The sequence below is a fragment of the Gobio gobio genome (assembly GCF_949357685.1).
Source record: "Gobio gobio genome assembly, chromosome: 16".
NCBI lineage: Eukaryota > Metazoa > Chordata > Actinopteri > Cypriniformes > Gobionidae > Gobio > Gobio gobio.
This window is the reverse complement of record NC_137109.1, coordinates 28,188,747-28,202,855: the sequence shown is the minus strand read 5'-3', so window position 1 is coordinate 28,202,855 and position 14,109 is coordinate 28,188,747. Positions and strand designations below refer to the sequence as shown.

Genomic DNA, 14,109 nt, shown 5'->3' with positions numbered 1-14,109 from the left:
TTGGCGTGCGTGATGACATAACCGTGACGGCATACCCGGAAGTATAAAAGGGGAGCTGGAACGTAATGTCGGCAGTAATCGCTCTGAAGCATGCGCTCCAGGCGCGCAGAGGTGTGGCGTCGGGATGCAGTGCTCGTTCCCCTTCTCAGGGAACAAGGGTTATATACATAACCCGAGCAGTTCCCTTTCGAGGGAACTCGCACTGCATCGAGACGACACTTTGGGGAACGAATCCCAACTAGGCCACACCGAAGGGAAGCGCCTGCCCTAGTGTGAAGCCGGAGACCGGGCACAGCTAGGACTGGAGCACCCTAGCACCAGGCGTTGTAGGGAGATCCAGGCTATAGAACCTGATAAATGTGTGTGGGGTAGCCCACCCGGCCGCCTCGCAGATATCCTGCAAGGGGACCCCAGAAAGAAGGGCCACCGAAGAGGCCATGCCTCTGGTGGAATGAGCCCTCACGGCCACAGGTGAAGGCAAACTGCGCACCTGGTAGGCCATGGTAATTGCCTGGACAATCCAATTACTGATTGTCTGAGTAGACGCAGGCAATCCCTTCTTAGGTGAGCCAAAACACACCAACAGTTGTTGTGATCTCCTCCACTGTGCAGACTTCGCCAAATAAACTCTGAGCGCCCTAACCGGGCAGAGTAGGTGAAGTCTCCCCTCTTCCGCCATCACATGAGGCGGAGGATGAAATGCCTGCAGAACCAAAGACCTGACCACCCTCGATGGCACCTTAGGCACGTAGCCCGGCCTAGGGTGTAGGATGGCTTTTACTCCTCCCGGGGCAAACTCCAGGCAGGTTGGCGTTACCGCCAAGGCCTGGAGATCTCCCACACTCCTAAGAGAGGTAATGGCGAGGAGAAAAGCCACTTTAAGGGTCAGGTTCTTAGGTTCGGCCGACTCCAATGGCTCGAAGGGGGCCTCAGCCAAGCCTTCGAGAACCACTGCCAGGTCCCAGGTTGGAACTCTGGAATGAGCCGCAGGCCTCATCCTCCGAGCCCCACGGAGGAATTGTACAACCAGATGGTGCCTACCCAGAGGCCCATCACCCATAGGAGTGTGGAAAGCCGCAATGGCAGCCACTTACACCTTGAGTGTGGACGGGGTAAGCCCTGCAGAGAAGCGATCTTGGAGGAACTCCAGCACTGAAGCCACTGGGCAGTTAACTGGGTCCACCTCACGCTCCCTGCACCAAGTGGAAAATACATTCCACTTGAGGCTGTACAGTCTCCTCGTGGACGGAGCCCTGGAACTGAGTAAGGTCTCTATCACCTCTGCCGATAGGCCAGCCTCTAGGTACCTGGTCCCCTCAGGGGCCAGACCCACAGGTTCCAAATCTCCGGGCGGGGGTAAAATATCGTACCCGCCCCCTGAGATAGGAGATCCCTCCTCAGAGGAATCTCCCACGGCTGACCTGCTAGCAGAGGTCATATCTGCTAGCAACATATTGTCTGTCCGTACTAGGACATGTTGGCCGTGGAGGTCCGGGAAAAAGCTCCTGAGAGCTTTGTAGATCGCCATCATCTCCAGGCAATTTATGTGCCAGGAGGAATGACGGCCCTCCCACGGGCCCCTCGCAAAGCGGCCTTCCATGACCGCGCCCCAACCAGTGAGGGAGGCGTCTGTTGAAACGGATTTCCGGCAACAAGACGCTCCCAACACTGGCCCCTGGGACAGGAACCAAGGTTTCTTCCATATGGCTAGGGAACGAAGGCATTTGCGCGTTACCCTGATCATACGGAAGGGATTCCCTCTGGGGGAGAACCCCTTGGTTTTCAGCCACCACTGGAGGGGTCTCATGTTCAGCAGACCAGAAGGTATTATGCTGGACGCTGCTGCCATGTGCCCCAGCACCCTCTGAAAGTGCCTCACAGTGATGTTGTGGCCTAGCCTTATTCCTGAGACCAACGCCAGTATGGTCTCGACTCGCGCGGGAGACAATTGTGCCCGCATCGTCGTCGAATCCCATATGACCCCGAGGAACCTTGTCCTCTGGGACAGCGTCAACACGCTCTTTTTCGTGTTGAGTCTCAGCCCCAAGCACCTTATGTGGGCCAGAACGACATCTCGATGCCGGACCGCCATATCGTACGACTGGGCCAGTATGAGCCAGTCGTCGATATAATTCAGCACACGGATGCCCTGAAGTCTCATTGGAGCCAGAGCTGCATCCATGCACTTCGTGAAGGTGCGTGGGGAGAGGGCTAGGCCGAAGGGAAGCACTCGATATTGGTACGCTTCGCCCCCGAAAGCGAACCTCAGATACTTCCCCTGACATGGGAGGATGGAAATGTGGAAGTATGCGTCCTTCAGATATATCGTGACGAACCAGTCCTCGGACTGGATCTGACTCACGATCATGGGAATGGTGAGCATTTTGAATCTGAAGCTCCACAGAGACAGATTCAAAAACCTCAGATCTATTATCGGACGCAACCCTCCATCCTTTTTGGGAACTATAAAGTACTGGCTGTAGAACCCGGACTCCCTTTCCAGCGGAGGAACACGCTCTATGGCTTCCTTCACTAACAAGGTTTTTACTTCAAGTTCCATTACCCGAACCCGCTCGGGCACCACTGTAGTCCAGTACAAACCCCTGAACTTTGGAGGAGGATGACCGAACTGCAGTCTGTAACCCTTTTCTACAGTACGCAGGACCCATGTAGAAATATTCGGAAGGCATTTCCATGCGCCGAGATAATCTACTAAGGGAACCAGCCTCTCGAGGCTGGCGTCGGGTGTTACACGGTTCCCGTCCCCAACCCCCTGAAGCGGCTGACCGGCAGGAAGTAGTTGGGAACGGTTCTCCATGTGCGGACGCGCGAGCTGCCCAGCCGCAGGTCTTTCCAGAGGCGGCTGGTGCAGCATGCATTTGCGGGAAATCGATGTGGCCCGGAGCGTCATAGACGGCGGGATTACCACATCCATTTCCCCAGTGCGCCACAGAGGAAACAACCTCGGTTGTTCCTCTGCGGGAGGGACCGCTCTTAGAAGCCCTGCCGCAGCTAGGACTTCTTCCCAGCAGCCTTCCGCGCCTGAAGGACGTTCCGTAGATCGCCCTTAGGAGCGGAAGACTGCTGCTGAGAGCGTCGCCTCTGTTGCCAGGCTCCCGGGGGAGGGGCTCAAGATGCGACGCTCTCTTTTTGCACCTTTCGGTGCGAGGAGCTGGATGACGGCTGAGGGCCAGCTGCTGACTGCTTCTTCGCCTCCTGGTGTCTGGAAACAACGGCGTTAACCACGTCTCCAAACAACCCAGAAGGCGAAATCGGGGAGTCCAGGAGAAAGGTTTTATCCTTCTCCTTTATCCCCGACAGATTCAGCCAGAGATGCCTCTCCACAGTCACCATTGAAGCCATGGAGCGGCCGATAGCACGGGCCGTCTCCTTGGTGATGCGGAGAGACAAATCTGCAGCCTTCCTTAGCTCCAGTATATCCTCCGGAGAGGGACCATCTCCCTCGTCTAACTCTTTAAGGAGATCGGCCTGGTAGGCCTGTAGAATGGAGAGTGTGTGCAGGGAACTACCAGCCCGACCAGCCGCCATATAAGCCTTGCCCACCAATGATGAGGTGTCCCGACAGGGTTTGGTGGGCAAAACCGGAGCCTTAAGGGACGATGCAGAGTCGGGTGAAAGATAGCTCGCGAGAGCCTCCTCCACCCGAGGCATCGCCCCATAGCCCGCCTCGTGTGCCCAAAGAGCCTCTTGTGGCCAATTTATGTTTAATTTGGCCACAGCCCGGGTCAACACCTCTACCAACTCCTCTTGGGCGGGTGGATGAAGCGCTGAAACAATTTCTGCTTCATCCCCCGCCTCGGTGCCTATTTCCTCCGGCTCCTCGGAACCGGAGAGAACGAGCACCGGACCTCCCACCCCGGGGGAAGAAGCCGCAGTGCGGGCTTCCACACGGGGAGGAAGATCCTCGGAACTGTCAGAGGAGGATCGGGAAAGTGCCGCAGCAGTCCCGAAACCCTCTGACAAGTCCCGCTGTGAACCCCATGATCCGCGACGCCGAGCCGCCTCAGCGACTCGAGCGTGCTGAAGGCCCAGACAGTGCACACAAGCAGGTGTGTATCCGAGCCCGACATGTAACGAGGGCAAGGATGCACACACTGCTTAAACTCTCTAGTTTTCTCACACTCCATCATTCACACACTTTTTCACTGACGTACAACAATAAATAGACAGACAGTTTTTGACACAGAGCGCTATTGCTGAAGAGCGATAACTGACGACATTACGTTCCAGCTCCCCTTTTATACTTCCGGGTATGCCGTCACGGTTACGTCATCACGCATGCCAATCGGATTGGCTTAGCTGGCATTCTGGTTTCAGATTCGCTGATGCTAAGGGAGCATCCCCAAAGTGTCGTTTCGATGCAGTGCGAGTTCCCTCGAAAGGGAACTAATGTCATTTATATTACTTGAAGGAAGTCTCTCTAAAGATGCTCACTAAAGCTACATTTATTTGATAAGATGCAGGTAAAATAAAATAACAACAGTAATATTGTGAATATTATTACAATTTAAAATAACTGTTTTGTAATTTAATATATTTTAAAATGTAATTTATTCTTGTGATGCCTAAGCTGAATTTGAAGCATCTGTGTCACGTGATCGTTCAGAAATCCTTGAAATGCTGATTTGATGCTCAAGAAACATTTCTTATTATTATCAATGTTGAAAGCATCAGAGCTGCTTACTATTTTTGTGAAAACCGTAATACTTTTTTCAGGATTCTGTAAAAAGTGTAAAATAAATATTTCCCAGCAATGTAAAAGTCTCACAGAAATCTTACTGATCCCAAACATTTGAACAGTTGTGTACTGTTCAAAATTAAGACAAGGTGTATTTGGACACTTTCTGGTTGTCAAAAATTAGTGCAAGATTCATTCATTTTTAAAAATGGCTTGTATTTGTAAAAACATTTTGGAGAAATTCACAAATAATTGTCCAGAAATTGCTGTTCTAGCTCATTTTTGTCATGTGACTTTTCATTTCAGCTTGACAAAAGAGTGCTTGAAAAGCATTGTGAAATAGGGTAGATGTGAAAGGCTCATTTTGGGAGGACAGGTTTATAGTTACATTTACTATGACCTCTCAGTGACCTTGTTGTTGTTTCCACCTCAGTAATCAATACAGACAACGATTGTGCTCTAAAAATTATTAATAATGGCATATCCTTCCTTGTAGCTCATGCCTTTTGTCTTAGGCCTGTTTCCCACATACTGCGTCTGCGGAGCCTTTACAGTACTTGAGCGCTTGACTGCAACAAGCTTTCATAATGACAGCAGATGTGTAGCAGAGCTGTGGCTGTATACGGACAATAAAGGGATTTCTAGGATATAATATTGATAATTTCTTTTGACAACAGCCGTATGTGAAATCTAATTTACATGATGGGTGGAATTATATTTTCATCCAAATAGTAAATAATCTACACACAATGGGACCCAAACACAAAGTGAATACTTAATAGAAAGTGCTGTTTTTGTACCATCTGTTGTATTTTCTCATAACAATTCACTTTCACTATCTTTTCTAGCAGTTCTCTTATTTTCCAGCTTGTATCATCACTATCACTTTCTGTTTCTCCTCTCTCCTTCTTTCTCTTAAGCCATCATCTGCACGTACCCTCTACAACTCTCCATCCCCAACTGTCCGTCCACTCTCCTCATCCTCTCCTTGTCCACAAAAATCTGCACACCTTCAGGCCATCACCAGCGAGTGGTTGGCCCTCACTCTGGGTCTGTCTCCTTCAGGAACCCCTGCCCCTACACCTCCTCCCTTCCCTTCCAATTTCCAGCCATACTATGAAGTGTTGGACTCGGCCATCTCCCCTTCTCCCGCCTCCTCCATGCTGGGCCGCTCTCCAGCCCTCACTCCCCACACCTCCACTTCTGCTCTCAAAGAGGGCCACTTCATTCCCATCTCCTTCCCAAAGTCTTACATGTCCCCTGAACCCAGCCTGTCACCTCAACCTTACCTCACCTCCGCCTCCTTCACTCCTTCACCCACCTCACCCTCATTTGACGCCAGCCCCAGATCTGGCAGTGTCATAGAGATCCTCTCCAGTCAAAAATCTGATTTACCAGAGAAGGAACTGCAATTGTTCTCAGATTACATAGACCACTATAAACAAGGCCAGATAGACTCCCCTAAATTGCGTAGCCCTATTGACTTGGTTGTTTTTGAGGCGCACGGATCCCCATTGGATATTCTGCCACCAAAAGACCCAGACGATGATCTTTGTGAGGAGTTAGTGTCAATCATTAAAGCCAGCCAGTCAAAGGGCACGTTCATAGAAGAGGAGGGATTTTATCACCAAGAACCAGATATAATGGAAAAGCTTCCCCGACTGTTTATAGAGGAAGAGCCGAAAGAAGACAACAGCTTCTTAAATGAACCCCTGACATCAAATACGTTTGCTCCAGTCCAACCCGCCCAGAGTGAGGGTTCAGACATTGAGGTAGTGCTCGCAGTGTGGTTATACTGCCCAAATAAATAGCCAAAAATAAATTTCCTTAAAGGACAAGTGTGTCATTTTTTAAGATGACCAAATATTATAATACATTTATTTAGTCACTCCAACCCCATATCTCTAATCCCATAAGATCTAAAAGATCTAAATTCCAAAAAGGAATCTTCAAAACACAAATTAAAACATTTTTAATGAAACCTGAGATGTTTCTGTCCACAGACACATCCTGAGATGTGTCTCTCCATCAGGTAACCAAAACTAAGAATCTTCTAAAGGTGTTAAAATGAATCCATAAGAATTGAGCATTTAATCCAAGTCTTGTGAAAATCAATTTATATGATGAACAGATTTAATTTAGTCTTTTGTTTACATCTAAACAATGATCGACACACAGCACATAACATATGCATGTGGCACGAGAATCAGTGAGGTTTTTTTGTTGCACAACATCTGTGTCTATGTTTACCATATGGGAATATAATTTTTATGTGAATAAAAGTTAAATGTTAAAAGTGATCATATTTCTCATATAAAGTGATCATATCTCTTCACAAGACTTTGATTAAACCACTCAGTTCAGACAGAAATCTCTCAGGTTTCATAACAAATGTTTTAATTAGTGTTTTTAAGATTAAAAAAGGCTTCTGGGTTTGGAACAACATGAGGGTGAATAAATGATGACAGAATTTACTTTAAAAATCCAATATTTTTTTTTTTACAAAACAACTGGAAGATTGGTGGAGTGCTCAGTTTCTTATTATGTTCAATGATCATTATTTTTGGTGGCGTTAACAGCAGAAGAAATGCACACTTGACCTTTAAATCCTGAAGCATCTGTAGAGAATTATAAACATGTGTCTTTAGCATGTATAGCTGTTTTCAACTCTACATTAGCAAGGTGAAGTTTCCTAGAATGCCTCTCCAAATCTCTCTCCCCTGTCCTCACAGATGTCATTGCCGTTCACACAGCCCTCATCGGCTAAATACTCTCCCCCTTCCCCGCGCTCCACCCCCCCATTGCCTGGGGTTTCGCAGTCTCCCTCTGCCAAACTGTTCTCTCGACAGGACCTCCGCTCCCCAAAGGTCAAGGTAAAGACAAGGTGCTTGCTGGTGACTGTCCTAGAGCTAATAATCCTCTACCCTCCACTATAGTCTTGCCACTCCATAATACAGACACTAACATTCCCTATTAAAGTGACCTATATAACTTAAAGCACATCATTTTTGCAGTATGTATTTCCATGAAAGATGTATTGCACCACAGTGTGCTCGATTTATAAATAAATCTCAAAACTGTGTAGTTTGTATGTCTGGCATGCAGTAAATTATTACAGTTATATGGGAAGCTAGAATCATTAATTATTAGTAAGTCATAAACATATTTAAATCACCCAACCCTTTTAAATTCACTACCCACAACCCCAGGATCCTTTAAATTAGCTTTATAGGACTTTTCCTGTTATCTCTGTCCACTGGCATGGGAACAAACAAACAAGCAGTGCTCATTATGGATGGCTGGGCAAGTAAATAATGAGACATTTCGACCAAAAAGAAAAGTATATTCACTCAATCATGATAATCTATTTATTTAATATATAGACTATCATTCAAAAGTCGGGCTTGGTAAGATTAATGTTTTTGAAAGAAGTCTCTTGTGCTCACGAAGGCCATATTTGTTTGTGCTCAAGAAACATTTCTTTATCAATGTTGTAAACAATTGTGCTGCTTAATATTTTTGTGAAAACCATAATATATTTGATTAACAAAAAGGGTTTTTTTTAACAGAATTTTTTGTAGCAATGTAAAAGTCTTTACTGTCACTTTCAATCAATTGAATGAGTCCTTGCTGAGTTTTATCTTACTGACCTCAAACTTTTGAACGGTAGTGTATATTTCTGTAACATGTTTATATATGACTGCACATAACCCTCATGTCAGCTTCTCCTGGTTCTGGTTCTTTCAGTCTGTGTTAAGGCGTGATGTTGTGGTTGTTGGTAAGCCCCCTCGTAGCCCTGTGATGTCTAGGAGGTCCTGCGGATCGCCTGTTAGAGGTCAAAACTTGTCACCATCTCATAGGGTAGGGAGTATGTGCACCTTGTGTGGCAATGGCACATTTGACTCAAGGGAAATTCAGTTTTCTCTCATTTCAAAGTATCCCTGCACAACGCATAATGTCATTCACTGTATTTGACCTGGGAATGCACTGATTTGAGTGCAATTCTTTCCATTTTTGCTGCTATAGCTGGATGTAATGATATTATGATTATACAGTATAAACTGCCATATATTTTTGTCAGTGTATGGTCACATGATGCTTCAGTACAATATACAGTACAATATGGAGGAATGCTGAGGGATACTCTTAACACCATGGCCTTGTTTGTTTATGCATTAGTGCATTTTGTGGTCAATAAAATAACATTTTAATTCCTAACATTGCTGTAGAGTGATAACATTTAGTTTGTTCTGCATGTGGAAGTGTGTCTGGAAATGGTTTTCCTGCATGTCCATGACTTCTTGAGTCACAACCCTGTTAAAAAAAACAGCATATGCTGGTTAGGTATGTTTTCAAAAAATGGCAGCTGGTTTGAGCTGGTTTATTCTGGTCCTTAGTTTGTCATGAGCTGGTTTAAACTGGTTATAAGTTGGTTCTAACCTGGGGCTAGTTTTTTAGGACCAGTTTAGGACCAGAACTTGACCAGCTTAAAGGTGCAGTGTGTAGTATTTAAGAGGATCTATTGACAGAAATGCAATATAATATACATAACTATGTTTTCAGGGGAGTATAGAGACCTTACATAATGTACCATTATATTTTTATTACCGTAGAATGAGCCAATTCTATCTCCATACACGGCGGGTCCCCTTACATGTTTCTACAGTATCCCTAAACGGACAAACTTCTCAGAGCGCTAGTCACTCTCTGCTCTCTCTGACGACGGCATTTTTGTCCTGTGTCGGCCACCGTAGCCTCTCTATGTTCTCCGAGGGGGGCGAGCGTGCAATACACAACATCACTGCTAGATGCCGCTAAAAATCACACACTGCACCTTTAAACCAGCTCATGACCAGCTTAAACCAGCTCAAACCAGCTGCCATACTTCAAAATATACCTAACCAGCATATGTTGTTTTTTTCCAACAGCGAAACAGTGGATTTCGACATTTTTTTAATTTTTTTTTGCTCAAAGCAGCTGAAGAGATTGGCTTGCTCATGTAGCATTGGTTTAAGCCATGTATTGAGAGTGTTTGGGGTCTGGATTACTTTTGGGAATGTCCCAATGATCTTTCCTGTGTACACAGCTTAAACAAGGTGTACTCCCCAGGGCCAGGCAAGCAGCCTATTCCCCACATTTCCTTCCAAAAAAGGGGAGTACAGTCCTCGTTTTCAGGATTTAAGGCATTTCTCAACTGTTTCTAAGTCCATAAATCAAACGCATTTTAGAAAATGTTGTTTGGCGGCTTAGAAACCCTGAATTTGAGCCCTGGTAGTCCTGGATCTCATACGTATTTGACAAAAGTGCAATTATTCTTTTTTAATCTGTATTTAATCACGTTTAGGCGGGTTTGATCATTAACTAAGTTCAGATACACAGCTGATCCAGGTCTGGCCTCAGGCTTTGCATTGATGGCCCTCAATGAGAGCAGTGGAACTCTGGCTGTTCTCAGTATCAGATACAGCAGAATGAGAGACGGAAACATTTAAATGCCCTTTCATGGTTTGTCTTTTTCAGTCCCAAAGACAAGCATATGTTCATGATCCGCTTCAAGGTGTAGGAGAAGCGTGAGTATTTCAACTTTTCCTCCATGTTTTTCTTCACCAGTGCATACATATGTAAACTATTGTTTTATGGTAATATTACTCCATTTTGGAATAATTTGGATTTGGTCAGTACATTCCTTAATATAACCCAATGTAGAAAACACACTTAAAGAGCCTTTCCTCTTGCAGATTTCAAGCCCTGTATAACTACATGCCACGAAATGAAGACGAGCTGGAACTGAAGGAGGGGGATGTTGTTGATGTCATGGAGAAGTGTGATGATGGATGGTTTGTGGGTAAGACTGTAAATTCAAATTTTTCAATCATGTTGCTTGTTACTACACAAGGAGCATTTTAGTGATGTTCATTTATTTTCCACTAGCTGGCGCTGTTCTACAACAAAAAAAAAACATAACATACCACCGTCAACAATAGCCCATGGAGTTATGGATAAATATATAGATGGATTTCGTACTAAAATATATATTTATACTTTATAATACATACTTAGCTATTTATTTTACAGAATAGATAGATAAAATGTTTTATGTCTGCCTCATTCTAGATTTATTATTTTAGGAACGTGCAGGAGAACCAAATTTTTCGGAACCTTTCCTGGGAACTATGTGAAGCGGCTATAAACGGACTCTACTAATACACATCTCTGATGGTCGTACATCTAATGAGGAGAGATGGACAATGTCACCTACAGCTACCTGCTGGAAATAGCATGACATGTTGCAGTCATCAACCTGTTGGACTGATGGAAACAAGCCAATGGCCTTGGAGGGGTTATTGCACCATTCATGTAATTTGGCTTAAATATGTTGAAACCATTATGTTAATTAGTATTTTCAGTAAATGCTTTAAAACATTTGGTTGCCTACATTTTTCTCATAGTTGAAAAAATCTGTACGCTTGCCTTCTAGTTAAGCTAATGAATTTCAACATTATGAGTTATCAAGTGCCCTGTTTATCTTCATTGGAAGGGTGAAATACAGGTGAGGAATGATCTACTGGCGCCCCTCTGTACACTGGACCTGATGTCTTATCTGATCTAGACCGTATAGATTGAACAGTATTGCAGTGTCATGTTTGCGCCAGGCAGTGGATATTAACCGTTCCTGCCATGTATGTTTTTAGTATGTAAACTCTCTGGTTCAGAAGAATAACCTTTGGTTTTCTAGGGCTCTACGTTCTTCCTCCAGACATTCCTTTGAGCATTTGAAGGATTTTACAGATACGAGAAAAATATTTTTGATGTTTTTCAATCTAAAGAGATACCATTTTTGAGAATGCAGTATCCCTAACAAAAGGCGTTTTGGAAAAAGTGGGCATGTTAACCGTCGTAAACTGACTCGTATTAATGTCTCTACTGCCTATAATACATATTTCTCTATTAGGTGACCTTGCACATAACTTTTGGTTTACACACTGTAATCTATTTATGGCCAATAAGAGGAGCACATGATGTCATAATTACTAAACTGCAATTGGCAGCCATGTATTTTGTATATGTCGCCTTCCGATTCTTCAAATTGGTTCAATTTGAGTGAGGAAATGTACGTAGAAATCTATTTTTGTTTATTTGATCATTCAGCAAACTTTTTCATTATGATATAATTAATATATTGTTACTTGTTCACTTTCTATGTCTTTGATCTGTTCAGCACAGTGATTACACTCATATTCAAATGTTCAATTTAAAATATGCAGCGTTTTGATCTTCCTGTGAGACTGTATGACTAACAGTTTTATTCCAGTCAGTTAAGCAAGAAATGTAAATGTGTCAGTCAATAGAAACATGAACCAATAATACATGTAATTTAGGCAATATTATACCTCATGGAATTATGCAGTCTCTGTGTTGTCACTATGCTTAATGTACCAGTAACATCCTGCGCATGTTGTTTCATAAAGAACTGCTCGTCAGTGCAAACTCATTATTGTACCAGTATGAGAATTTATTAATGCCATGGCACTCTGGTTTAAGAGATGCGTATGGTGGTACAGAGCGATATTTCCACCTGACTCTGTGAACCATTCAGACTAGACCAGAGATCTTATTGTGGTTTAGTTAAAGAGATTTTCATTTTTGGGTGAACTATCCCTTTAACAGGGCTGTTCCTGGTGCATGATTTTACCACATCATTTATGTGACATTTAATAATGCACGTTTCAGGATCAAATGTTTATAAAGTACAGAACACTGTGATATGTTCATTCAATTAAACCAAGTATAATTCTGGCATTGAACATTTGGTGCTAGACTGTGTGATGAATTCTGATTGGGTGAAAACTGACAATTGCTGTAATATCACTGGTTAAGAATATACTGAATATCACATCACTGAATTATATAAAGACATGACATACGAAGTGCTTAACTATTGCTGCTGGTTATATCAACATGTCCACCCATTTTTCAATACACAAACAAATATCTAATTAGACTCTCCAAAAAGTAAAAGCAATCAATGTTTTTAAAGTCTTTCTTTGCCTTTTCTTTCAAAAGTGAATAAATAAAGTCATATATTTTCCGGCAGATCAAATGAGTTCATCAGACTATTTTATCAGTCTCCTTAAGTGCATAGGATAATTGTGCCATCCTGGACATTATCCTTCTGATAGCAATCTAGTCCCTGCAGACCGTCCAGTCTATAAACAGCCACATCGTGTCCTGGAGTTGTCCCTCCTGCTGCCATGGCGACACAGTAAACAGAGGGTCAGTGGAGAGCCGCCCTGAGTTTCTGTCCCAGAGGAAGAATCAGACCCATCCAGCTCACTCGCAGGAGGCAGGGGTTTCTGTCTAGACTGTGCTTTTCCCGCATTTGTTTTTACTGGAGCTAAATTTCACATGCTCTCTGATGAAAATATCTGGGAACAGAGCTCAAACCCCATTTAACATCCATGCCAATCTGTTTGCCCAAAACCATAATTTACTCACTCTCATGTAATTTCAACCCCCCTTGACTTTTGGAAAAAGTGAGGGTAAGACAATTTTCATTTTTGAATGACCTGGCCTTTTATTTACTAGAGAAGGTATACAATGTGATGACTTGGGTTAGAGAAGGATTTTGCGGAGATCTGTTTTCTTAGATTTGACATAGATCAGTCCATGACAAATAGCCCTTCCTTGGCACACCAAACAAGGAGCTGTTCAAGCCTACAATACAAGTGCTCTCAAGCTAGAATGTTTGGCCTCCAGTGCCATGTACAGCACACGGTCCTCTCTATATAGACAGAAACTTTACTTTGGAAACAGGCATGTCACTAGGTCTTTCCAGTACCTGTATTTCACATAATAAACACGATGTCAGCCAGGGGCGTTGCTAGACCTATTTTACTGGGGCACAAGATCAAAATCCATAGGCCTATCCATGAGTGTAAAAATGTGGGGACACTTTTTGATGGGGTGCCTGTGCCCCAGTAGGCCTACTGATGAATGGCTAGAAATTATCCTTATGATAGCTCTGAAATAATACATGGCATCCAAAATGTTGGTTAACTAAATTGTAGGATAGAATGAATGATGTCTAACAAATTACTTGCATTTTTAAAAAAAAAGATAAATTGCACACCAGACAGGGCTTAATGTAGATCTCAAAAAAGGTATTGAAATGTTTACTAATTTTATTTTTTTGCTTCATAGTCAATATAATGTTCTATTTCTTTCTTGAAATATATATATATATATATATATATATATATATATATTAGGGCTGTCAAAGGATTAATCACGATTAATCGCATCCAAAATAAAAGTCTGTGTTTACATAGTATATGTGTGTGTACTCTGTTAATTATTTTTTATATAAATACACACTCTAAAAAATGCTGGGTTAAAAGCAACCCAAGTTGGGT

General features: G+C 43.6%; 1 protein-coding gene across 6 annotated transcripts in view; it reads left to right on the top strand.

Moving 5' to 3' along the window:
• The window catches only part of LOC307140246 (vinexin-like), a 70,920-nt gene extending 59,032 nt beyond the window's left edge, over positions 1–11,888 (top strand). For 3 of the 6 annotated variants that reach the window (XM_079839594.1, XM_079839595.1, XM_079839593.1), the window contains 4 exons: positions 7,432–7,572; positions 10,217–10,266; positions 10,435–10,541; positions 10,825–11,888. In XM_079839594.1, coding sequence (XP_079695720.1) covers positions 7,432–7,572; positions 10,217–10,266; positions 10,435–10,541; positions 10,825–10,886 — 360 coding nt within the window. In that variant the 3' untranslated portion in view covers positions 10,887–11,888. Of the gene's footprint in view, positions 1–5,619; positions 6,472–7,431; positions 7,573–8,446; positions 8,561–10,216; positions 10,267–10,434; positions 10,542–10,824 lie in introns of all 6 variants that reach the window. The other 3 variants (XM_079839590.1, XM_079839591.1, XM_079839592.1) reach the window with 2 other exon arrangements.
• The last annotated feature ends 2,221 nt before the right edge of the window (positions 11,889–14,109 follow it).